The sequence below is a fragment of the Panthera tigris genome, chromosome B1 (genome assembly GCF_018350195.1).
Source record: "Panthera tigris isolate Pti1 chromosome B1, P.tigris_Pti1_mat1.1, whole genome shotgun sequence".
In the NCBI taxonomy this organism is placed as follows: Eukaryota; Metazoa; Chordata; class Mammalia; order Carnivora; family Felidae; genus Panthera; species Panthera tigris.
Genome location: NC_056663.1, coordinates 131,891,402 through 131,919,179, shown reverse-complemented (window position 1 = coordinate 131,919,179; position 27,778 = coordinate 131,891,402). Strand labels below are relative to the sequence as shown.

General features: G+C 37.5%; 1 protein-coding gene across 3 annotated transcripts in view; it reads right to left on the bottom strand.

Annotated features, from left to right (window-relative positions):
* Window positions 1–632: 632 nt before the first annotated feature.
* The window catches only part of ABCG2 (ATP binding cassette subfamily G member 2 (Junior blood group)), a 131,160-nt gene continuing 104,014 nt past the window's right edge, over window positions 633–27,778 (bottom strand). For all 3 annotated transcript variants that reach the window (XM_007074694.3, XM_007074693.3, XM_042984209.1), the window contains exons 7-16: window positions 25,897–26,048; window positions 24,143–24,247; window positions 22,666–22,913; window positions 17,269–17,351; window positions 11,810–11,899; window positions 10,553–10,677; window positions 8,876–9,030; window positions 3,423–3,512; window positions 2,457–2,539; window positions 633–851 (exon numbers count right to left, since the gene is read on the bottom strand). In XM_007074694.3, the coding sequence (XP_007074756.1) occupies window positions 704–851; window positions 2,457–2,539; window positions 3,423–3,512; window positions 8,876–9,030; window positions 10,553–10,677; window positions 11,810–11,899; window positions 17,269–17,351; window positions 22,666–22,913; window positions 24,143–24,247; window positions 25,897–26,048 (1,279 nt within the window). In that variant the 3' untranslated portion in view covers window positions 633–703. The remainder of the gene's footprint in view (window positions 852–2,456; window positions 2,540–3,422; window positions 3,513–8,875; window positions 9,031–10,552; window positions 10,678–11,809; window positions 11,900–17,268; window positions 17,352–22,665; window positions 22,914–24,142; window positions 24,248–25,896; window positions 26,049–27,778) is intronic.

The following is a 27,778-nucleotide window of genomic DNA, read 5'->3' as shown; positions in this document are numbered from 1 at the left end:
CTGGCCATCTGTATTTGAGCAAAGTGCCCCAAGAGGCTCTGATCCTTGCCCGGATCACAGACCACTGAACTGCCCCAGCAAGGGTCACAATTCCCAGTCCTCCACACCTACAAAGGCCAGCAGAGACCCCTGAGGTGCTCTGATTCCACTAGAGAAATCTCAGTACGTTCTAATAATCTTAAAAGGCTCATCAAAGCTTTTTCTATCACAATGGGGTTTTTTTGCCCTATAAATAACACTGGGTTTTTCCAACATAGATTAGATTTCGTACTTCCACCACTGCATCTGTACATTTGTTATTATGATTTATTAAATAATGGCAAATCACAGATTCATCTAATACTGGAGCTGGAGGGCAATGAACCCTCTATTCATTTTAAAGATGAGGAAACTAATACCAGAAATATTAATAACTTGTCACAAGTTCCCAGCATTCAATTCTGTTTTAGGTTGATAAACTAGATGTCTTCCCCATGGTTACTGTATGACCAGATGAACTAATACACAGTCCATAATATCACTAGTTTATGACTTGAGTTCTTTCATGTATAAATCAGTTCGCTGCGGTTTCTAGAAAAATAATTCTTGCTGAACAGTATGATGCCAAATGAAGAGACGACAAAAACACTTCATTGAATGCTTAAAATAAATCAAGACACTCCCTATTTAATGTGCACATAAATCATGTAAATTCAAGAAGAATTTAAGAAAATTTTTTAAGAAATAACAATTTTAGGTAGGCAATTATAAGGAAAATAACAATCATGCATGCCAAGGCTACGTGATTCTTCCACAGGCCCCAAGGGGAGATATCGATGCCCTGGTTTACCAAAAATTCTTCGCCAGTACATCTGAAATTCAACAGAAAAAGAATATAACTTTACCCTTAGTTATCTGCCAAGTTTTACTCTCAATGTATTCACAGTTCCCATAGGTTCCAAGTCTTAAAGAACTATGCCTTTATATATAATGGGTAACAATGAGGGCTTACAATTCTGCTGGATACTATGCTAAGCAGTCCATATGTAACAGTTTAGTTAATCCCTGAAACAACTCAGTGAAATAAATATTATACCCATTTAAAAAGATGAAGAGACTAAGGTTTAAGGAACTTGGCCAAGTCCACCGATTCATACTTTGAATTCAGTCGCTAATCTCTGCAAATTCATTTGTTTTCAGATCTCTGATGCTGCTCTCACTCCTGACAGGGAAAACCTCAGTTTTAACAGATGACATCTAAGGCCCCTACCAAGTTGATCAAAGCTCTTTATAGAGCTCACTACCCACCAACCAGATGTACAAAGAAACACACGCTAAGAATTCTAAAGCTAGGAAAAGAGGTGAGCGAGGGCTTCCTGCCCCCGCTGCTCTCGCAGCAGGGCTGGAATGAGCACTGCAGATACTCAGCAGCAGGCCCACCTAATCAGGTGTAAGCCTCGGTGGGGGCTGAGCTAGAGCAGGATGGAGTGGCCCTGCCACAGTTTAGAAAAGCGCCTGGTCCTAAAACTACCTGGTGCAGCCATACTGACTACCTGGTACGCCATGTGTGTGCAGCTCCTCCAAAAATGTTATACCCAGACAGAAGAGAGTGGGCAGAATATAGAAAACTTCTCTTCATACAGGTTTTTCAGAAATACTTCAAAATAACAATTTGCCCTATTACTAAGAATTATTTCTATTCTACTTGAGAATAGTTCATGAGATTCTGGATACCAGCATTCTCTTTTCTCTCATTGATCGATGTAGCAAAATCAAACCATTAACAACAATCATCGACAAGAAAAGGGTTATTCAATTTTTAAAACAACATCCTCTGATTTTATCAAAATCTGCATTTCTGTTTGACATTATGCAAAAAAATGGGACTTCTTTCTCAGTTTACTGAAAGGTGTTTCCTCCTTTGGAGGATACATCCCTCAAAAAGGATGTTCTGGGTCAGTTTAAAAGAAAAAAAAGATAGTCCTGTAGACCTCGATTTCATAATGTCTCCTAGTAAATGCAGGAGGAAGAGGCAAGTGCCCACAGCGCGGCAGGACAACGATCCTCCCCTGTGCTGCCCTCTTAGCTCTTGCTCCTGGCCTTGGGTTGGGCTTACAGGAAGCCATAAGTTTATGGATCCATACACTTCACACACTCCATACAATTCCAATATTCCAAGGCTTTGGTAAAATATCAAAGCAGCTCATTTCAAACTCAAGTGTTCGGAAAGTCAAAACTAAAACTCACAATCAAAACAGCCAATGAATCTTTTTTAAAGGCCCCCAATGAACAACGTATCAGAAACATTTCTCCATCTGAAGTACAATTTTCACTGAAGCAAGTGCCAAGGAGATGGGCACTGGTGTACAACCCAGAGAAGTCAGTGAAAGGACCTACACCAGCCAAGCGGCCCAGTGGGCTTTCTTCATACACCACAATAGTAAACAAATCCACTACGACACTGAATACCAACTTACGTCGCATAACTACAGGTATTATTTGTTGTTACGTTGAGTCCTGGGCAGAAGTTTTGTCCCAAAAATTCATTATGCTGCAAAGCCTATAACACAAGGGGGATGGGGCAAGGTAAACAGTTTTAAATTTCAAAAAACTTCAAAGAATTATCATGTACTCCTAGTTTAATCTTTATTGCTATTTCTACAAACAAACCAAGCTTCACGTTCACAGTCTCTGCCACACCAGAGCAACTAAAATTCTTTTCCTTGGCAACTGAGTAGTCTAAGGTTGAGATTTTAGCTTCCAAAACAAAGGGAAGTAAAGTAGTTGGCAAAGAGGGGAGACCTCTGGCTCCTTCCTTCTTCTCTCCCCAATTTTATAATCCCACAGTGTACTCAAAATCATACAGCAGTACTCAGTGACTATCGTTTATTTATGGTGAGAATCTTTTGTGTTATTCGCGTTTATTTTCATCAAAACCAGTGCTAATTCTTGGGAGTTAGGAACCCAATTATACTATATTAAGACAGTTTTCTTTGGAGTTGATTAGCTTTCTAAAACCAAGATAGTGGCTGTATTATATGCTCTTTGTTTTTTGGGGGGGGGGTTTTTGTTTTTTTCTGAATTCAATATAAAATACGTATTCTAGGCCCCCCATTCTCTATTTTCATAGTGAACTGAAACACAACTATATTTCTTTATATCAATTAGTCAATCTTTCTCCCTCATGAGGAGTTATCTCCCCACCCTTCACCTCCTTCAGACAACTGGGTAACTGGGGAAACCTCAGGTGATTATCAAGGTGATCTAAGGCTTAATAGAAAACTCTCCTTCATTGCTCCTAAAAAAGAAACCCCTGGAGACCTTCACAGTTCACAGTGGGAGACAAGGTTGTTAGGCTTTATTCTGGTTGTCCCTAGCTTGGGAATTCTAATCCTAGAATTAATCCTGTGCTAGGATCACAGAAACAGATGAGGAAAACTCACCGCAAAGCCATATCGAGGAATGCTGAAGTACTGAAGCCATGATAGCCAAGGCTGGATGGTTGTGAGATTTACCAACAGCCCTGAAAATATCTACAAAAAGAAAATACCAAGAATTAGACCTGGTAAGGGGATTTCATGAAGAATTACAGAGAATATCTCCTTTAAGTGCCCTACAACCTTTATAAACATTTCTGTTAAGACCAACTCTGGACATTCCTTCCATTCCTCTTTGCATGAGTATGCCTCTCTATCACTGAGGCTGTTTATGGTTCTCAGGGAATGACAATATATAATATATGTGCCATTTAATTGGAAGACCCTTAAATTTCAAGGCTTTTACTTTCTGTAACTGCACACAATGAAAGGTCAAGAAGTACTGACTGTTCTCACGATACAGACACTATATGTTCCCACCAATACATATACCAGATCATATCCTGAACATCTCATTCCTCTATTTCCAAAACACAGTATGATTTGTTATTTAAAAACGTTTGCATTCTATCTCTGCATGACTATAAAAATAATTTGGGGGTCAGGATGCATACTTAACCTACAGCCTGGAACTGGTATATAGCACAATGTGGTGAAGTGAAGCATAAAATATGGTGAATACCTTCATTTAAAGCTACCAAAAACCAGGTGACGGGGTGGCTCAGTCAGTTAAGCATCCAATTTCAGCTCAGCTCATGATCTCATGGTTCATGAGTTCAAGCCCTGCATTGGGCTCTATGCTGACAGCCTGCTCTAGATTCTGTGTCTCCCTCCCTCTCTGCCCCGCCCCTGCTCATGCTCTCTCTCTCTCAAAAATAAACAAACATTAAAAAAAAAATTTAAAGCTACCATAAAACAGTATGACAATGAAGATCCCAGGAAGGATTACTCCAGCAACAGATGGCTACATGAGAAGAGGTTCATATAAAATTTCTAACTGGCCCTAGGAATGCTGGGATAGACATAACCTGACGTCGCTGAGGGACTACATATTTTTGAACTCCACCTAACCAGGTGCTTAATATACGACACACGGCGTCTCTGAGTAACATGGTTTTATGACTGGTTTTAAAAGTTCTATATACAAACATTTAAATAATAAGACGAAGCATCTAATATAAAACAAGACATTTTTATGTATTGATGACATGTTATTTATTGGATAATACAGAAAATACATGCAAGGTTTATCAATTTCTCAATAATGTTTAGATTTCAAACTCACAAAGTTTGTCAAAGTTTGTGCTGATTATTTTCCTTTTAAAGACATCTATTCCTATTCTAGCAGAAAGAACATGTATATTAATAGACTAAGCATTCCTGTTTACTTCATGTTGTAGGGGGCAATGTGGTAACTAGTTGATTCATGTACTGATTCATCTATGTGCATGTAAAATTAAGGGACATGTAAGATTAGGATTTAGTAACTACTTAAAAAAAAAAAGGTAAGTAGAAATATATTCATATAAGGGAATGTCAGGAACGCAGAAAGGCAGAGACACAGTACTGTGTGGGTTCTGGAATGCTTCAGTATTTTTAGACACTCCTTTTCAAAATACAGGAGGGACCCAAGACAGACTACCCACACTGCAGACCATTTTGTTTCTCATAGAACTTAGCTGTTCCCTTGGAAAGGAGTAGATACATCCAAACCATTAAGTTATTGCTTAAACCAGTCAGCAGTTCTCTAACACTAGCATAGAAGTTGGGCAATTGACTGCTGTTTATATAGGGAATCTTAAAATCAAAATTTTTCTGTTTTTTTTAAGTTTATATTTAAATTCTAACTAATTAACTAACATACACTGTAATATTAGTTTCAGGTATGCAATTTAGTGATGCAACACTTGCATATACCTGGTCCTCATCACAACAAGTACACTCCGTAATTGCCATCGCCTATTTAACCCATCTGCCCACCCACCTTCCCTCTGGTAACCATCACATTTTCTATGGTTAAGAGTCTGTTTCTTAGATTGCCTCTCTCTCTTTCGTTTCCCTTTCCTTGTTCATTCTGTTTCTTAAATTCCACATATAAGTGAAATAATATGGTATTTGTCTTTCTCTAACTTCTTTCACTTAACGCTCTCTAGCTCCATCCATGTCATTAAAAATGGCAAGATTTTATTCTTTTTTATGACTGAGTAATATTCCATTGTGTATCTATACCACCTCCTCTTTATCTATTCATCAGTGGATAGACATTTGGGATCTTTCCATAATTTGGCTATTGTTGATAATGTGGCTATAAACACAGAGGTGCATGTATCCCTTCAAATCTGTATTTTTATATCCTTTGGGTAAATACCTAGGAGTACAATTATTGGATCATAGAGTAGTTCCATTCTTAACTTTCTGAGAACCTCCATACTGTTTTCCAAGTGGCTGCACCAGTTTGCATTCCCACCAACAATCTAAGAGGGGTCCCCTTTCTCCACATCTCTACCAATAAATGTTGTTTCTTTTGTTGTTAATTTTAGCCATTCTGACAGCCATTTAGACATTCTTCACAAAATGAAAAGGAAAATTCATTTTGAATTTGTTTTTGTGTATGGTGTACGAAAATGGTCCATTCTTTTGCATGTCGCTGTCCAGTTTTCCCAGCACCATTTGTTGAAGAGACGGTCTTTTTTCCATTGGATATTCTTTCCTGCTTTGCCAAAGATTAATTGGCCATATACTTGTGGGTTCATTTCTGGATTTTCTATTCTTTTCCATTGACCTTTGTGTCTGTTTTTGTGCCAGTACTATGCTGTCTTGATCACTACTGTTTTGTATTATAACTTGAAGCCCAGAATTGTGATGCCTCCAGCTTTGCTTTGCTTTTTTCAAGATTGCTTTGGCTATTCGGGGTCTTTTGTGGTCCCACACACATTTTAAGATTGCTGGTTTTAGCTCTGTGAAAAATATTGGTGGCATTTTGATGGGGATTGCATTAAATGTGTAGATTGCTTTGGGTAGTATAGACAGTTTAACATTATGTGTTCTTCAAATCGATGAGCATGGGATGTTTTTCCATTTCTTTGTGTCCTCTTCAATTTCTTTCATCAGCGTTCTATAGTTTTCAGAGTACAGATGTTTTTACCTTTTTGGTTAGGTTTATTGTTACATATCTCATGGTTTTTGGTGCAATTTTAAATGGGATTGGTTGCTTGATTTCTCTTTCTGCTGCTTCATTATTGGTGTATAGAAATGCAACAGATTTCTGTATGATGATTTTGTATCCTGTAACTTTACTGAATTCATGTATCAGTTCTAGTAAAATTTTTTGGAGTCTTTCAAACTTCCTATATAGAGTATCATGTCATCTGCAAATAGTGACACTCTTACTTCTTCCTTATCAATTTGGATGACTTTGTCTGATTGCTGTGGCTGGGACTTCCAGTACTATGTTGAAAAAAAAGTGGTGAGAGTGGACATCCCTGTCTTATTTCTGACCTTAGAGGAAAACCTCTGTTTCCCCCATTGAGGATGTGGGGTTTATGTGGCCTTTATTATATTGAGGTATATTCTCTCCAACCCTACTTTGTTGAGAATTTTTATCATGAATGGATGTAGTACTTTGTCAAATGCTTTTTCTGCACCAATTGAAAGGATATGGTTTTTATCCATTCTTTTATTAATGTGGTGTATCATGTTGATTGATTGCAAATACTGAGCCACCCTTGCAACCTAGGAATAAATCCCACTTGATTGTGGTGAATGATTCTTTTAATGCACTGTTGGATTCAGTTTGCTAGTATTTTATTGAGAATTTTTGCATCCATGTTCATCAGGGATATTGGCCTATAGTTGTCTTTTTTAGTGGAGTCTTTGGTTTTGGAATCAGGGTAATGCTAGTCTCTTGGAATGAATTTAGAAGGTTTCTTTCCTTTTCTATTTTTTAGAATAGTTTAAGAAGAATAGATATTAACTCTTCTTTAAGTGTTTGGTAGATTTCTCCTAGGAAACTATCTGGTCCTGGACTTTTGTTTGTTGGGAGACTTTTTATAACTGATTTAATTTCTTTGCTGGTTATTGATCTGTTCAAGTCTTCTATTTCTTCCTGTTTAAGTTTTGGTAGTGTATATGTTTCTAGGAATTTATCCATTTCTTCCAGGTTGTCCAATTTGTTAGTATATAGTTTTTCATAATGTTCTCTTATAATTGTTATTTCTGTGGTGTTGGTTGTGACCTCTCCACTCTTTTTTAATTTTATTTATTTGGGCCCTTTCTCTTTTCTTTTTGATAAGTCTGGCTAGATGTTTATCAATTTTATTCTTTGAAAGATTCAGCCCCTGGTTTCATTTATCTGCTGTATGGTTCTTTCTTTTTCTTTCTTTCTTTCTTTCTTTCTTTCTTTCTTTCTTTCTTTTTCTTTCTTTTCTTTCTTTTTAGCTTCTGTATCATTTATTTCTGCTCTAATCTTTATTATTTCTCTCCTCTGCTGGCTTTAGGCTTCATTTGTTGTTCTTCTAGCTCCTTTAGTATAAAGTTAGGTAGTTTATTTGAGATTTTTCTTGCTTCTTGAGGTAATATACTTTCCTCTTAGAATTACTTTTGCTTCATCCCAAAGGTTTTGGACCATTGTGTTTTCATTTTCATTTGTTTCCATGTATTTTTTTTAACTTGTTCTTTGGTTTATTGGTTGACCCATTCATTGTTTAGTAGCATGTTATTTAACTTCCATGTATTTGTGGTCTTTCCAAATTTTTTCTTGTAGCTGATTTTCCAGTTTCATAGGGTTGTTATATGAAAATATCCATGGTGTGATCTCAATCTTTTTTATTTGTTGACCCATTTGTGATCTATTCTGGAGAATGGCCCATGGGCACTTGAAAAGAAAGTGCATTCTGCTGCTCTAAGATGGAATGTTCTGAATATATCTGTTAAGTCTATCTGGTCCAGTGTGTCATTCAAAGCCATTGTTTCCTTGTTGATTTTCTGCTTGGATGATCTGTCCATTGCTGTAAGTGAGGTGTTAAAGTCCCCTACTATTATTGTATTATTATCAATGGGTTCCTTTATGTCTCATTAATAGTTATATATTTTTGGGTACTTTCATGTTGGGGGCATAAATATTTACAATTGTTAGATCTTCTTGTTGGATTGTCCCCTTTATTATGATATAGTGCCCTTCTGCATCTTAGTCTTTCGTTTAAAGTCTAGTTTGGTTTTTGAAGTTCCAGTTTATCAAGGTTTCACTATATGCCACCAAGAAGAATCTTTTAAAAACTCATTTGCAACAAAATGCTAACTAAATTTATAGCAATAATATTAGAATAGTAGCCAAAAAGGCTAGGGAATGTCAAGAAAAAGCTGTACATTCTCTAATATAAGCTATCCTTCAATACATGGCCTCCTTAAAGCAGAGAATCTAATTTACAGAATCCTCCAAGCTGGTTTCAGGTAACAGATAAATTTGCAGGAAAGAATAAGGGGAAATAATTTATTCTTAGCGAAGCACAGTTTCTACTCACCATCATAAACACAAAGGAGATGGTCATGAGAAGTGTTGCTATGGACACCACACTCTGGCCTGCTGCTATGGCCAGTGCCATAGAACTGGCTGAATAAGCCACCATCATAAGGGTAAACATCATGATGAAGAAAGCCTCCACGACTGGTTTCAATCCTTGGTTGGGAAGAAAAGAGGGGGTTGAATCCAATAGGTAACAGTGTATTTGAGAGCGCTCTGTGCAAATGGCACTATAATATTTTGAGAAACAAATATCAGAATGAAGAAAATTCATCCTCTATCCGACCACCCCATCCTACTGTATAAAGTTATCATACACTTTCTTTTTATACTTACTGTATAAGCACATTTCTATGTAACATCTATGCTCCTTTATGTGTAATTATTAACAATTTCTGAGTGCCTGAGATGGACAGCTGTAGGCAACACAAGTGGTCACAATTCTACAGCCATTTCTTCTAAGAAGGAAACTTGTCAAGAGCACATTCGTTCTACCCAGACATCACCACATGACTACTGGCTATAACTGCGTTGTGTGAAGAAACTGGGAAGATGAAGATTATGTGACCTTCCAGTGGTTTCACTATCTGGGGTAATGTCTCCACAAGCCAAGTCTCCCAAGACAAATCACCATATAACTCTGGGATTGAGGGTGGGGCTAAATAAATTTCATAAGACTACTTTACAAATCATAATGGACTAATATTATGGGTCATATAATCTGAAGATTTTGGAAGGAGCCTGAGGATCTAGGTTCTATGCCTAAATATTTGACACACCTCTTATTTGTAAAATGGAAGTTTAATTCAATCAGTGAATCTTCTTAGTGCTTTAGTTATATATATATAAATATATATATATATATTTATATATATATAAATATAAATTTATTTTATTTATTTATTTAATATATAAATATTATATTTATTTTAATATTTAATATTATATAAATATATAATATTTATAATTATATTATATATTATATATATTATATATAATTAAAATATATAATTATATAATAATATAAATATATAATATTTAATAATATTAAATATAAATAAATAATTATTTATTTATATAAATATAAATATATATTTATATTATATAAAAATATAAATATATATTTATATAAAAATATATATTTTTTTTAATAAAAATATATATTTCTGATGTGTATGTGTTTATGTGTATCAGTAAAATATATGGAAATTCTGATGCAGTGAGCCTGGGGTAAAGCCTAAACACAATGCACAGATGAATCTAATAACCACACCTATCAAACAAGTATTTGTATTAAACTAAGAAGCCCCAAAAGTCACATCTTTCACTATCTTCACACACAAACACATGCACACACACAAAAATATAAATGGTACTAAATATTCCAGCTCCTCCAGCACAGTGTCAAACAATCTTGTGAATTCTTTCCATGTTTGTAAATGATACATAGCATCTCACAGTAAAATACAGTTTTATAAAAAGTTTTTAAAGTTAGTTGCGGACAAGTCTTGAAAAAATGTCCTCAGGGAAGTTATTGAGAGTGTGCACAATGGATAGATGTCTCCTTATCTCACTGGCGTGGCTTAGAGTTTGAGAACCAAAAACATGCTGGTATAAACAAATTGGCCCGCCCTCATATCCAAGACTAAAGACACATACCTTTTGTCATGTTGCTTACCTAACAAGAAGTATATTATACAAGTAAATATAATACTTGGTAATATCCTCATGGGTAGTAAATCAGATATCAGTTTTCCAAAGAAATAAGATGACACTCTGTAGTATCCACTGATATATTCATGTCTGAAAAAGAAAAACTCATCCTACATTAGTTTAGGAAGGCAGAGAACAGATTAGATTGCTCACTGTACAGACTTCTGCTGCCACCAGGGGTCTAACAACTACAGCTTCTCACATCCTGGAGGTGAACACCCGGCCTCCATCCTTGTCAGCATCAGGCACCATCTTGGGTGGGGGCCTCTCCTGGGATGTCACCTCCATGCAGGTCTGTGCAACACCCTTCTTCTCATTATAGAACTCCCTCCGAGTGCCGCCCATTCTGCTCCCTGAGCACCTGCTCCCAGTGAGCAGATCTGTCTCTTCCCTCTCTCCCAGCACTGGAGCTCAGCTGTGGTATCAGCTTTACTTTCTCCCCACTTTTGATTATGAAGAAGGTGACACTGCTATCCTCTGAACTTCCTAATGCAGTCTTGGATCACTTCTTCCAACCTCATGATAAAATAGAAAATGGCACTTCTTCCTTCAGTGATCAAATCCTCCAACCATACATCCCTGTCAGCTATGAAATCCTGTTTTCTTTCCTCTCTACTTCTAGATCCCTTCCTCTTCCTGACATCTTCCTCCTATAATTCCAAACTCCTCCACCAACATCTTTATTCTTTCCCTCTGGAAGGATTCCTTTCCTCAGCATGTAAATATGGGCAAATTTCTTCCAACTTTAAAAAACACAAGAAACAAAACAGCCCATACCTTCTTTTAAGGCTGCCCTTTGCCTTCTTCTAGTCCCCCTCCCATTGAGGGCTAAGCTGGGTTCACATTCTTTGTCAACTTTACCTCCTTACCTTATATTTACTGGCTCAATCCACTACTTTCTCTCTACCAAGCCCCTCTAACTTTTCTTGTGAAAGGCCATTAAGACTTATCATTTGCTAAAAACAAAAGCTCCTTTTCAGCCCCTTTATTGCTGGCTTTATCTGCAGCATTTGGATTTGCTGGCTCTGCCCTAATCTTGAACTCCTTTTTCCCTTGGTATCAGGTCCCGCAGGTTCATGACTGCCTTTTCAGTCTCTGGATGCTTTTTCTCAACATTGGCAATCCCTAGGTACCACCCTGCAGCCCAATACAGGATATGACCAGTTTGACCAACACCCCCTGATACAAGACAGCCCCCTTCCTGGAACAGAGACCTACTCACATAAAGAGCTTCTTCTCAACCACAAAAAGCTCCACAGCTGAGATACTGCTGAAACACTGGTTGGTCGTGAGGAAGAAGAGCACCCCTGATCTGCAATGAGAGAAAGGGAAAAAAAAGCACTGCAGTCGATTAAACATTCTTAGATCAATTTTCTACCCATGAAACTCTCTCCTCAAATGATACCTTATAACATCAAATAGAACACTGTTCTGGTTTAAACAGAGGGAACTATGAGCTCCATCAGCTCTCTCCCTACCATCTCTCTGTACACACAGTGGTACCCCTGGGACTCCACAGAGCACAGTTTGGAAGTCACAGTCCTGGATTGCTATGGATTGAATTGTGTCCTCCCCAAATTCCTATGTTGAAGGCTAAACCTTCAATGAGATGATATTTAGAGACAATTCTGTCTTTGGGAGGTAATGAGATTTAGATGAGACCATGAGGGTAGAGTCCCCATGACAGGATTAGTGTCCTTAAAAGAAAGGGAGAGACACCAGAGTGTGCTCTCTCTCTCTCTGCCATGTGAGGACACAGTAAAAAGGTGGCCATCTGTTAGCCAGGAAGAGAGCTCTCATCAGAACCTGACAACAGAAGCACCCTCATCTCCTCAACTGTAAGAAGTTGTTGTTTAAACTGTTGTTGAAGCCACCAGACTATGGTTCTTTCTGATGGCAGCCTGTGCTGATGAATACACAGGTCATAAAAATATTATCTTGAATTTTACCTAACAAAAACAACAAGTATCATTCCTAATGTATGAACAAAGAAATAGTGAACCAAATAAAGTCTGTAGAGCTTAAAAAAAAAAAGCCTCCATTAGCCACATTTTTAAAGTAAAGAAGAAACTAGGATATGAAGAGGCAAAATGACGGGGGAGGAAAACCTCAGTCGACACCTTATTATAGACCTCCACCACACAACAGTCAGTACAGCCTTGATATTATCCTTGGTAGGCCATCACCAAAATGGCTTCAAACGTGCTCAGAAAACAAAATGATGCTTATAAAGGAAAAATTTATTTTTGCATCTGTAAGAAAAGGAAGACTACTAATGCTTGTTTCTCAATAAAATAACGAAGGCTCAAAAAGGAAAGACACTTGGATAGACATACGCATCTTACAAAAGCATGCTAACATCCCTCAGACAGTGTTGGGCTGCCCTTCATAACCAAACCATTTAATTGACATGAGGATGTGAGCTGAAACTGAAAGAGCTGAAGTGACCCATCATTTAAATGATGCAAAAATAAGAGAGAACAAATAGAAACTCAAGTGTACAGCCTCTCAAAAAAAGAAGAAAGAAAGAAAGAAAGAAAGAAAGAAAGAAAGAAAGAAAGAAAGAAAGAAAAAAGTCCAGATACTCAGTAATTGTTTTCAATGCCAAAAATAAATAAAACAGAAGACAGAAAACAGACTGTTTTAAAAGTAATGTTTAACCCATAATTAATAAATAGGAAATAGCCAGACCTAGTACAAAGGCAGCTATGCAACCTTTTCCACACAAATAAGCCTACTATCAGAATAAAAGCTAATTTCAGAAATATGGGACATGCAACAATTCAGCTCAATTTGTCAGATCTTATATCTAATAATACTGTTTGTTCATCAGAATTCTGAACTAGTAGATAGTGACATTACTTCTAAATCATAAGATGATTTATTTAACAGTAAATACAGCTTTTATTACTAAAGAATTTAAGGTATTCTAATACTTTTCAATTGGGTAATCCATGTCTGTAATATCTCCTTATTATCCAAATATTTTTAAAACTATCTTTTTTCTTAATATGCATTAATTTGTTTAGCTATCACCACAACCCTGTAAGGTAACTATTAGGTCAAAGAAGCTCATACTCGGGGAGCCTGGTGGCTCACTAAGTTAAGCATCTGGCTCTTACCTTCAGTTCAGGTCATGATCTCATGGTTCATGGGTTCGAGCCCTGTATCGGGCTGTACAGAGTGCTGGCAGTGCAGAGCCTGCTTGGGATTCTCTCTCTCTGCCCCTCCCCCGTTTATGTGCTCTATCTCTCACAAAATAAATAAACATTAAAAAAAAGAAAAAAAAGCTTAAACTCTATATACTAATAAAACCCAGCTTGTCAGTTACACAGGTTAGAGAAAGAGCAGAGCGCACCTCTCTGGGATAATTCATTCCCAAAGAAGAGAACCAAACCCCCAGCCTCCTGAGCAATTTCAAATGATGAAAAAGTGGCAGCAAGTTTAAGTCAAAAAACACAAATTAAGGGGCGCCTGGGTGGCTCAGTCAGTTGAGCATCTGACTTCAGCTCAGATTGTGATCTTGTGGTTCACAAGTTCAAGCCCCATGTCAGGCTTGACAGCTCAGAGTCTGGAGCCTGCTTTGGATTCTGTGTCTCCCTCTCTCTTTTCCCTTCCCCTACTCATACTCTGTCTTTATCAAAAATAAATAAAATATTTTTAAAATACCACACAAATTAAAATAAATCCAATGCCCTATTTCTCCAGAATAAATTTGAAGAAACTGCTAAAGCTCTTCTTTATTTCTCTGGATTCTTCTATCAAGAATTTTAATGGTTAGATTTCCAGTTTCCCTTTAAAATGCCAGTTAAGGACAGGTTTTCCAATATTTATTCCAAAAGCTTCCAACTGCACAACACAAAAGGTCCACAGGCTCTATAGATCTTGTGACCTATACTCTGTGCTTGGTAAAAATATGGCATTTACAGAAGGTACAAATCATCAATTACTAGCAAGCTTGGAAGTGAGAGAACACTGTCTTCAGGGAAGAGGTAAAGAGAAAAACAATGACATAACTCTGTAAATGAGCTGCCATAATAATCTCAACGTAGAGTAACACTACTTACTTAATTCCATTTATTTTGGAGATCATTTATTTTACTTAAGTGAAGAATTGACTTTTATGCTTATTCTTTCTTTCATAAACAATCAGCTTTCTCCAGACATCAAAACAGATTCAACTTAAGCTACTGCACCTTCTTCATATCCTTATGGTAAAATGGGGATAATATCACCCATCCCTCTGGGCAGAAGGGTAACCAGAGTCTGTGATTTAAAGCATAGAGCACAATGCCTGGCACAGAACAGTTTTACACATGAAGTATAAAGAGAACTCTACAGTCCTGGACATCACTGAGCATCTACATTTGGAGCATGCTAGACCTCATTACAAAGTCTCATTATGAAAAACTATTTTTAAGGGCACATAATGACTAAAACTCGCTAAGGTAGACTAATATAAGTGCTAACCATAACAGAAAAACCTGAGTCTCATCCACCTCCTCATGGCAAACAAATCAAAAAATAGAGAAAAAAATTACTCACAAGCAACAAACGAAAAAAACAGATGGGGTGTCTGGGTGGCTCAGTCAGTTGAGTGTCAGACTCCTGACTTCAGCTCAGGTCAGGATCTCAGGGTCATGAGATAGAGCCGTGCATCGAGCTCTGCACGGACAGTGCAGAGGCTGCTTGAGATTCTCTCTCCCAGTCTCTCTGCCCCTCCCCCGCTTACACACATACACATCTCTCCCCTCTCTCAAAATAAATAAATAAAAATTTAAAAAAAGACAAAAAAAAACCCAGACAAACTGGACTACATCAACATTTAAAACTCATGTGCATCAAAGGACACACTCAATAGTGAAGACAACCCACAGAATATCAGAAAATATTTGCAAATTTACACACGATAAGGGGTTAATATCCAAAATATAAAAAGAACACTTACAATTCAACAATAAAAAGAATCCAAATAAAAAAATGGGCAAAGGATTTGAATAGCCATTTCTCCAAAGAAGATACACATGGCAATAAGCATATTAAAAATGCTTAACATCACTAATCATTAGGAGAACGCTAATCAAAACCGCATGAGATATCACTCGACACCAATCAGGATGGTTATTATTATTATAAAAAAGAAAAAGAAAAAAAAACAGAAAATAACAAGTTTGGTGAGGTTGCAGAGGAATTGAAACCCTTGGGCACTGCTGGTAGGAATGCAAAATAATACAGCTGCTATGGAAGACAGGATACTTGATAGAATTACCAAACGATCCAGTAATTCTACTTCTGAGTATAAACCCAAAAGAATTTAAAGCAGAGACTTAAACAGATATTTACTTGTAAATCCTCACTCATAGCAGCATTACTCAATGAGAGGCAAAGGGCGGGTCACTCCAACTTGGGTTACTTTGACATGAAGACTATTTTGAGCTAAAAGCGATCAATTACCTGCAGATTCTGGAAAAGCTTTTTACCGCTCCCTCAACTGCCTAAATTTACATTGGAAAGGAGAGCCTATACCAGGAAGAAAGTTACTAAGAAAGATTGTCTTTACCTAAGAAACTTATTTGCATAAGAGGCAACTTTAGTTTTCCAAATATCATCTCTCAACTTCCTAAGATCTTTCTCCCAGTGTATCCTCAGACCTTACCCACCCCTCTCCTTAGCTCACATAGGCATCATGTTGCCTGTTTTTGGAATTTCATGTCTGTGTGGATTCCCTGTTCACATGCTACTGAATTTGATTTTCTCCTGTTAATCTGTCTTATGTCAACGTGATTCTTAGTCCTACTAGAGGAACTCTGAAGAGCAGAGTATTCTTCCTCCCCAAAATTCACAACAGCCAAAAGGTAGAAATAATCCAAGTGTCCAAGACAGATAAATGCATAAACAAAATATGATATATCCATACATTGGAATATTACTCAGTCTTTAAAAGGAAAGAAATTCTGACATGTGCCACAACATGGATGAACTTTGAAGATACTATGTAAAGGAAATAAGTGAGTTACCAAAGGACAAATACTGTAGGATTCCACTTATATCAGTACCTAGAGTAATCAAATTGGGAGACAGAAAGTATAAATGTGGATTATATGGAATAATGGAAATATGCAATAATGGGAAATAATTAATGCCACTGAACTATATACTTAAAACTGTTTAAGAAGGTAAATTTTATGTACTATGTAAATTACCACTATATATGTATACATATACATACATACACACATATATATAATTACCACTATATATGTATACATATGCATGCACACATACACACACACACACATACATATATCCCTCCAGCTTTCAATTCACTGACTTACCCTACTCTTCAGTTTAGCCTGTCTCAAATTTAAATTCTTTTTTTTTAATTTTATTTATTTTGAGAGAGAGTGTGTGTGTGTGTGTGCCCACAAGCAAGCACAAACAGGGAGGGGCAGAGAGCCATGGAAAGAGAGAATCCCAAGCAGGCCTGCACTGTCAACACTGAGAGCCCAACATGGGGCTCAATCTCATGAACTGTGAGATCATGACCTGCTGAAATCAAGAATCAGACGTTTAACCGACTGAGCCACCCAGGCACCCCTCAAATTTAAATTCTTAATGGATTTTCATAAGCTTGAAAGAAGTAACAACACTTTCTCAAAATCAAGATCCAAATTTACTTACCTATTCTGGATTCCCGTAGAATCATTTTTTAAATCATAGAAAATGGCACCTATAACCAATCCCAGGATGATTGTTACAATTATCTTTTCAAAAAAAAAAAAAGAAGAAAAGTCTTAATTAAAGACAAAAACAACACGCCATTTATGATTATTATATGGCTACGTAACCAAATTTCTCCATTGAGATAGATACTTCAAATCGTTCAGCCAAAGCCCTTGGGAGAATATGGAACAGTGTATGTTATTAGACCGCTTTCTAAATTAAAAAATAATTTATCTGTTTGTTGGGGAGGCTGACAGTAGAACACAGTAAACTCCTAGAACCCTAAGGATCCCCCCACTGATTCACCAGGCCGGTTCAAGGTCTAGTTCAAACTACCAGGCCTGGGAAGGCCATATAGAGTAGGGAAGCAATGCAAGTGCGTGGCTAAGTCATTTGAGAAATAAAATAAAGTCCATGTGGCTAAAGAGTTCTGACCTGAACTTTCAACCTTTGTGCTAGTGAACATGCAGTTTTATATTTGAAGAGGCTCAAGTAAAAACAGGATATCTTTACTCTTTTTTTAAAATGACTTTTTAAAAAATATGTTTATTTATTTTGAGAGAGAATATGTGCGTGTGTGTGTGAGAGAGAGAGAGAGAGAGAGAGAGAGAGCGAGAGCAGGGTAGAGGGGCAGAGGGAGAGAGAGAGAAAGAGAGACAGAGAGAGAGAGAATCCCAAGCAGACTCCACACTCAGCACAGAGCCCGACACAGGGCTCAGTCTCACAACTGTGAGATCAAGGACCCGAGCCAAAATCAAGAGTTGAACACTTAACCGACTGAGCCACGCAGGCACCCCAGGATATTTTTACTTTTAACATTAAAAATAAATAAAATGTTTCAAGCACATATAAAACAATTCTAACAATGTTATTTCATGTGATAAGGAAGCAGCGATAAGCTGGGGCTCGCCTATCTGACCCAGGGGACAGTCTATGCCTGCACTGGAAAAGTGCACTGTCACTGCCACCAAAGCATTCAACCAGCTCTCTCTGAGGGTACCCGAGTACTTTCACTACCCATTCTCTTGTCACTGCTTCTCCAGCAACCTCAGCCCAAGGGCCTGCAGCCAAACGAGTAGAACTAAGCTGCCAGTTTTTTGCCACTCTTACCTACCTTCACTTACTCGGTCTGTTTGAGGACTCAAGTAGACTGGATAAACATTACTTCTGTTTTTAAGATTGACAAAATATCTCTTAAGGACACTTCTATAAGCAAAGGATTAAGGGTTATACTATGACACAATTTATTTAGGAAAGTTCTACGTATTGTACTTTTATGTTGTATTAAATTTAAAAAATGTAAGAAATGGTAATCTGAAGAAAACAAAATATCCCACCATGTATCTTGGAACCTTCAAAGTTAAAAAATAAAATACAAAATCTCAGTACTACTACAGTACAATAGTATCAAGACTTGAAGGAATTTTTTGAAGCATATTTTGGCATGAAGCAAACCAAACTGGTAAACAGGATCATGATCTGTGGAGGCTAGTTTGTGAAAACCACAGTCTGGAAAAAGTATGATCTGAGATGTCTTTAAAATTCCCTTGCTAATAAGACAGTCAGAAATTTGGAGAAAAAAATCTATTACCCTGGTATATTTTCATTACCCTCAGAATATACTGTACTTCATGCCAACAGATAAGCTTCCAAAATAAATGATGATGGCTCCATTACCATGTGTGCATGTGTATGTATACAAGTCTCTGTGTTCACCCAGTATAGCTTTAAGAATGTCTGGACTTTTTAATCTGGACACTCTACATGCTTGTTCCTTTTGCATATAAAAGATACTGTCAATATTACCATTAGGATGTTCGCTAAAGGTTCGATAGTCAATATTACCAAAGGATGTTCGCTATGATCAATCTCATAATTTTGTCATGCTTTTACAAGGTGAATCCACGTTATTCTTTCTTGGATTACAGAAAAGAGAAAAAAAATAGGCAAACTAAGCATTGCTCAACAGAGCACACAAAGAGGAGATACTGTAAGTCCTGTGCACCTGGGCTCTGTTCTGAACAGAAGGAAAAAAAAAAAAGAAATTCCCTAAATATGTTATTCTGTCTTATTCACCTGTGTTTAGCAATATATCTCAAGGTGAGTTCTGAGGGATAATTATGGCCATTACTCAAAAAACATCCCTAGTCAAATGTAAAATGTGCCAGTAGAAAAAATGTATCTTTAAGAGATACGATAGTGTTTTCCAAATTGATTTGGTCAGAAAAACCCATGGCACATTAAATGAACATTAAATCCTTCTATACAGATGATCCATTCACTCCCAGATCATTCAAATACAACCTTTGGTTAAAGGGCATTATTAGAAGCAAAGTCTGAATCATGGAAGTGACTAGTTGAAATTTAGGTATGGCTGTAATACAACTGATACAGGATTTATCAGCGGGAAGCCATAAAACAGTTTAACAGCTTCATGTTCAAATAGTTTAAAAAGTAAACAACATACATGAGTTTAAAACCACTAAACCAAAGGTCAGCAAGCTAGGGTCTACAGGTCAAACATGGCCTGTCACCTATTTCTGTTCAGCCTCTAGCTAAGAACAGTTTTTACCACTTTTTTAATGGTTGGGAGAAAACAAAAGTGAGAGAAGAATATTTCTTGCCACATGAAATTTAAATGAAATTCAAGTTTCAGTATCCATCAATAAAGTTTTATTGGAACCCAACTATGTTCATTTGTTTATATATTATCTATGGCTCCTTTCAAGCTAAAACGGGAAAGGCTAGAGACAAAGACCACATGGCCCACAAAGCCCAAAGTATTTACTACCTAGCCCCTTACAAAAAAGGTTTGCCTGTTCCTGTTCTAAGCAAACATTCCAGTATCTACAAATCTGAACAGCAGATACTCAGAGAGATGCAATGTCCTATCTTTGTTCTAGGAGACTGCCACTACTCTGAACACTGTTGGGACTCCTTTAGTGGAACTGAGTTCATTGAGGAAGGAAGTAGGCTGAATATGCAACCTGGAGGCACTAGGCCTGGGTCTACATCTGAAGTAAGCCTAGCAACAAAAGATGCAGAGTCATGGTGTATTAGAAATAGTTCCACATTTTAGAAAAGGGAACCCTCTTACACTTTTGATGGGAATACAAACTGGTGCAGCCACACTGCAAAACAGTATGGAGATTCCTCAAAAAGTTAAAAATAGAACTACCCTATGATCCAGCAATTTCAGACCAGGTATTCACCCAAAGAATACAAAAACACGAATTCAAAGGAACACATGCACCCCTAGGTTTACAGCAGCATTGCCTACCATAGCTAAATTATGGAAAGATCCCAAATGTCCACTGACCGATGAATGGATAAAGAAGATGTGGTATATATACATGTAATGGGATATTACTCAGCCAAAAACAAAAATGAAATCTTTCCATTTGCAATAACGTGGATGGAGCTAGATATTGTGCTATGCAAAATAAGTGAGAGAGAGAAAGACATATGATTTCACTCATATGTGGAATTTAAGAAACAAATCAAACAAGAAAAGGAGAAAAAAAAAAGAGAGAGAGGCAAGTCAAGAAACAGACTTTTAACTATAGAGAACAAACTGATGGTTACCAGAGCAGAGGTGGGGGGCGAGGGGTTGGGTTAAATAGGTGAGGGGGATTAAGGAGTGCAGTTGTGGTGATGAGCACCAGGTGTTGTATGGAAGTGTTGAATCACTAAATTGTACACCTGAAACTAATATTACACTAAATGTTAACTGATTGGAATTTAAATAAAAACTTTTAAAAAAATAAAAAAAGAAATACCTCCACATTCTAATCATATTCTTCTCAGACTACCATATTGTGACTTGGACAAGACACTTGTAAATCACTTTCAGAGGCAAGAGAAATTTAAGTTATTTTCCAAGTTATAAAAAAATCTATAAATCACACTAAAGAACCAACTCCATCACATTCCAATAGTGACGTTGGAACAATGGTAACCAGGTTGACTTTGTTTACCAGACTTGTACCCAAAAGACATCAAATATACTATAAAAGAATAAAAATTTAACCTTGATTGCTAGTACACAGAAGTGTGCATATTCTGACAGAAATGTCAAATAACAAGTAGTAAAAATGTTTGGAGCAACTGGCAGTGTATCTCAAAGAGGGATACAGATTCTTGGTATTAATACTTACAAAGCAACTGTACTGAAGTATGAAAATTATGGTGCACGTGGTAAGAAGTCAGTAATATCTTATTAGTGCCAACAGCACGTCATCTTTTAGTACTTGACAGAAATTCAACGATTGACAGTAAAATCCATAACCCCCAAAATAACTAGCTAAACTGACTTCCTTGAAAAGAATGGCCCAATGAACTGGGAATATTAGAGTTTCATATGACAGAGCACCTGAGAATTACAGAAAAATAAAAGAGTAATAATCAACAACTCTGAACAGAGCCAGCCAAAATAGAAAAAGAACAGGATTTCATCATTATTAAAAGAAAGTCAATCTGACAGTGAATACCCTTGTTTAACAGAATTAAAGTCTGCTTACTACACTGTGGTAACTACAAACTGTTGTAGGTATCTTAGTGCTCTCCTAAGATTCGAATCCCAAAATGAAGAAGGTCAATTATAAGGAACAACATTTGTACACAGGCTCTTCCCTCAGAAAGCAGCTGGCCCCTATGACCTTCTAAGGCATTCAGTGACTTCCAGATCCAGGCTTCCCTGGCCAACCGATTTCAAATGCAATCAACTCCTTTCCACTCTCTCCCTCTTTCCCCCTCCCTGTTCCTTCTTTTTCTCTTCCTTTCTCTGCTTTTCTGTTTAAAAGTTCTCCACAGACCCTTTTACCACCTGACTTGCTATATAGTTAATTTCTGTATGAATTTGTCATCTGTTTTCCTCATTGGAAAATAGGCTCCATGAGAACAGAGGTTTTATTTTTGCACATTTTGTTCACTGCTGTATATAAGCTCCCAAAATGCCATATGTGATCAGTAAGAACTTTTGTTGAGTGGATCAGGAAATGAATGCATGCAGCTATCAGAAAACTATAGATGTGGCTAAACATCTCCTTTACTTCACAATTTTGAAGAAAACACATTTCTACAAAGATTATCCATTACAGCTTGTCTAAATCAACAAAAATTCTGAGTTAGGTAGTAAAAAAAAAAACCCCATAAAAAAAGAAAATATTTTTCCTTAAGTAAAAATTTCACTGTGTTTTACTTGTTCTGTTGGCTGTTTCTATATCCCAAATGGAGTGGGGATAAATAAATAGAATGTTGAGTAGAAGATAAGCATAATCCTAAAATAGATTATATTACAACCTAATATTCCCACATGATATGTCTGAGCATAATCAGAAGAATCTGTCAGGTTACCTGAGCTATAGAGGCCTGAGGGTTACCCAGTAAGTTTTTGAATGAACGCTTGGAAATCCATCTGAGTTGATGACAGAAGGAGGTGGCATAGGTGATCTCCCCAAAGGCTGAGCTCTTCTTTTTCTGACCCTCTGAGAGTTGATTTAACTCATCTTTTGTTTTTCTGGAGAAGGCAGAGTTGGCATAAAACTCAGCTATTTTTTCAATGAGTGGAATATCTCTCTTGGAAGGTCCTTCAGTCTCCTTGGCTTTGGAATAAAAGTAGATAAAGAAGGGGAACTTTATTAATAGAGTAACAACTGATTTAGCCCATTTTTCGGCAACCCTTTTCTTAGATTCTTCCCTAATACCTTAATTCTAATGCTTGAGTATAAAAAATTATTAGATCTGTCATTGCTCTACAACATTAGAAAAATACAGTTAATTGGGGTGCCTGGGTGGCTCAGTCGGTTGAGCGTCTGACTTCGGCTCAGGTCATGATCTCATGGCTCATGAGTTAGAGCCCCACATCGGGCTTTGGGCTCTCTGCTGACAGCTCGGAGCCCGAAGCCTGCTTCGGATTCTGTGTCTCCCTTTCTCTTTGTCCCTCCCCCGCTCATGCTCTGTCTCTCTCTCAAAAATAAACATTCAAAAAAAAATTAAAAAAAAAAAGAAAAATACAGTTAATTGACTGACTACTCCCATAAACTTATGAATACAGCAAACCTACTGACCTTTTCCTAACTATAATATTTGAACCCTAATTCTTTTAAAATAGACATCTTATCATAGCAAGTTATAATTCCTAATAGAAAAATCTTGCCTTTGTTTTCTTCTATATGCAAATACATAAATTGCCAAGTTTCTCATTTCAAAACACTATAAAATCCATGGACATTTTTTAAATAAAAATTCTCCTTAGAACTGATACTATCATATAAATGCTTATTTATAAATTAAATCAAAAATATTCTCAACAGTCAAGGAAAACAAAATCTGTGTTGACCAGTGCCATAGAGTGAATGTTTGTGATCCCTCAAGATTCATATGCTAAAACTCAATCCCCAATGTGATGATGTTTGAAGGCGGGACCTCTGAGGGGTTATTAAGTCATGAGGGTGTTGTCCTCATTAATGGGATTGGTAAACTTATAAAAGAGGCCTCAGAGAGCTCCCTCCCTACTTCCACCATGTGCGGAGGCAATGAGAAGATGGTGACCCATCTCTGAACCAGGAAGCAGGTCCTCAACAGACAATGAATCTGCAGATACCTTCATCTTGGACTTCCCACTCCAGAACTGTGAAAAATAAATGTTTATTGTTTAAGCCACCTGTCTATGGTATTTTTGTCACGGTAGCCCAAGTGGACTAAGACAACGGTTATCAGAGGACAGTATTAATATAAATTCACAAAGCCATGATTTAATGAGTTGCCACATTGTTAAACTTCAGTTAATGCAGTGAAGCAATAACCTGTGACTCTCAACAGATTTTCATACCTTCACCTGCCTGGTCCTGTCTGTTTAATACCACAGCAGAGGAGTCTCCATTAATGACATCCAGGAAGAAGTCTGCAGGGTTATTATAGGGCTCACACTGGTAACCTACAAAAGAAGGCAACTCAAGTACACAAACTTGATGGTCTTGGAAAACAAAAACTCACTTACAGGGGTGAGAGAGGTGAGGGAGAGGGAGAGAATCTGACAACTTCTCCCTTACTTTTTTTTTTCTCTTCTCCCTTCACTAATTTACCTTTTCTTTTTATATATTCAATCACACAACATTTCAGCAATGCTCTGTCTCCCAGAAAAATACACACTTAAAACCAACCTAGGACTCTCAGAAAGTTCATACTAGGTCCTTACCCATCTTAGTTCATGAGACCCGAAACAGCTATCCTCAGTATGCTCTGAAGCTTATCAGAACTTCTTCAAAAATAGAAATATAGGTGCAAATAAAAATAAGTTAAAAAAAAAAAGCTGTAGCTGGAACTAATGCTCTTCAAAGCAAGGCCACAAGCAAAGAATGCTACAGCACAGCAGGACTGTCCTTGGGAGAGGCCAGGGGTGTGTTCTGCTCTCCAAGTTCACCTGGGGATAGCCAAATATGCATTCATTGTGCTGTCATAATTCCAATAGGGAGAACAAATCACCAGAGCAGCACTCCCAAGAGAATGTGACTGGCACAACACAGCTGAATGCTTATCTCAGCTTCTGTGGCACAATCCTCTGGACTCAACTTGGCCTCCAGTTTGACTCTAGGTTCATCTCCCCTAAACTCCCTAGACCTGTGTGTGCTTATTAACTTTAAATGATGGACATTAAATGGAAATTTTTAAAACTGGCTAGTGAATATTTAAAACTATATTTGGAGTCATGGAGCATCATCTATAATCGTATCCAAATATCTCTAAAATGAAGCAGCGGCGCCTGGGTGGCTCGGTTGATTGAGCGTACGACTTCAGCTCAGGTCCTAATCTCACGGTTTGTGAGTTCGAGCCACATGTCAGGCTTTGTGCAGATAGCATGGAGCCTGCTTCAGATTCTCTGTCTCCCTCTCTCTCTGCCCCTCCCCTGCTCATACGTGCACTCTCTCTCTAAAAAATAAACATTTAAAAGTTTTTAATAAAATAAAGCAGACAACATGAGTCATAAAAAAACAATTACATACTTCCATTCTAAATAGAACCAAGCAGTCCAAAACTGTCAGAAATGTCGGTCCCTCAAAGACAACTAGTCATTCTATTAACTGGCAAGTCACTCACACCCCCTCAAGGCCTAAATCTGCAATCTAACGTTACTAGAAAATTTTAAGTAGCATCTTATGAACCTCCACCAAAGGAGACTAACATCTTCTACGAGGGAACACAGTGATAGAGCCTGATCCATAATACAGTCAAGAAGATAATTGGAGGATACTATTAGGCCTTTCCCAAAATGTTCAACAGACATAACTGGCTATGAAGCCAACATATATCCTGAACTGAAGTGGGAAGCAGATCAGGTAAGGCCCAGTAGAAATAGTCCTGCACACACATGCAGGCATACTCAACCAGGTCAGGAAAAAGACCCAAAGAACAAGCTAGTGCTGCAAAGTGAAGAAAAATTCTAACACCAAACTACCAAAGTTGTGTTGGAATGGGGGAAGCCATGGTATGTCTACTCAAAAATCAACAGCATTCCTATAGACCCCTTTTACTCTCTTTAGGATTCTCTTAATAAAGGATCTTACTACGTGAAAAAGTCAAGCATACCCATTAATGCAAAGTAACCCAAGGCCTCCTGGGCAGGCCCATGGAACATTAGTCTTCCTGAGGCCAACAAGGTGAGGCTATCAAACAACTTGAAGATAGAGTAACGAGGCTGATGAATGGAGAAAATGATTGTTCGTCCCTGTTCAGACATCCTAAATTAAAAGTGAAAAAAATAAAAGTCATTAAATGTCTGAGTCATTAAACATGTGAAATGTGAACATCGTGGCAACTTTATTCCTGCCTCTAGGTTATCTATTCTTAGTTCGACTTGATTTTCTCTTACTAACTTCTCATTTCATCTTATCCATCTGATAGTTAGGAGACCTCAATTTGGTGCTTCTATGAAGCACTAGGGTTTCTAAAGTGTGTTCTATGGGCAGTCTACATCAACCAGAAGAGTAATTAAAAATGCAAATCTCCAGGGTCACCTGGGAGGCTCAGTCAGTTAAGCGACCTACTTCCGCTCAGGTCATGATCTCATGGCTCATGAGTTCATGCCCCGCATTGGGCTCTCTGCTGTTAGGACAGAGCCCGCTTGAGATCCTCTGTCCCCCTCTTTCTGCCCCTCCCCAACTAGTGCATGCACACTCTCTCTTTCTCTCTCTCTCAAAAATAAAGAACCATTTAAAAATGCAGATCCCTGAACATTCTCAGACCTATTGGGCCTAGTGAATCCATACATCTAACAAGCACCCAGGTAGTCCTGTAAGTACACTCAAGTTTGAAAACATATTATAGACTAAATATTAAAACAATGATTGCATGCCCCATTCTCACTGATCATTTAAATCTCTTGGCTCTTTAGGAATTGGTTTTCATTCTTTTCCCTTAATGGTACAACTAACATTACTGAGTACTTACTATGTCTTTGCTACTACATACTTTATAGATAGCCTTATCTAAATTTTCACAATATTGTTACAAGGCAGTACCAATACTACCATTACCTTTATATTACAGATAAGACTTAAGAGAGCTGAGCAACTGGCCCTAAGTGTCACAGTTACTTAAGGGGTGGGGTTGCGATTTGATCTAATTCCATGGCCAAAACATTGTTAAACTACCTTTACACAGGAGTTACTACTTATGGGTAGAAAAAAAACAAAGGCCAAATCACTGTTAAAAATCTGTCATTATTGGAAATATTTTATGAGAGGTATCATGTCAATTTAGGCATTTTCTAAGTACCTACTTACTATATGCTAGTAGTGTCTATAAGTTCCTTCCGCCCCAAATAGGAACAGGCCAGTAGATCAATCATTTCAATACAGTGTGGAATAAAAGAAGCTGAGGGTTTCTTATAAGCAAAATAGAAGACTATAACCCATTCTGAAGATAATATAAGTAGTGTATCAAAGGGGCCAACCGGAGTAAGCCAAGAAGAGAAAGTGTAGTCAGGTGGAAGGAACATGGCAAAAAAAGTATGCAATAACAAGGTCTACTAAGGAAACTACAAGTAGTTCAATGCCATTGCAGAGCCCAGAGGTATGTGCAGGAGTTGGGACTGGGGGAGGGGAAAAAGTTAGTAAGAGAGACTGCATCAAAAAATAAGCCCATGATGAATCCCTTCACTCAGAAGCTGCAGCTTTAGTCAGACGGTAAGAAAGGGCTGGTGAAGCACTGGAAGCAGGAAAGTGGATTGGTGTGAAAGCCTTGTGGTCTGAGGCCCAATGACATCAATATCAGTATCTCCTATTAGACATGTAGACTCTTGTACTCCATGCTGTAGAAACAGAATCTGATTTTAACACGACCCTAGTGATTAGTGTGCACAGTGGAGTGTGAAAAGGACCAGGTTAGAGCCCTCCAACAGGGGGAACGATGCTTGTGTGCTAACTAGAACAAAACATGATAAAACATAACACAGTCAAGTATGCCACAT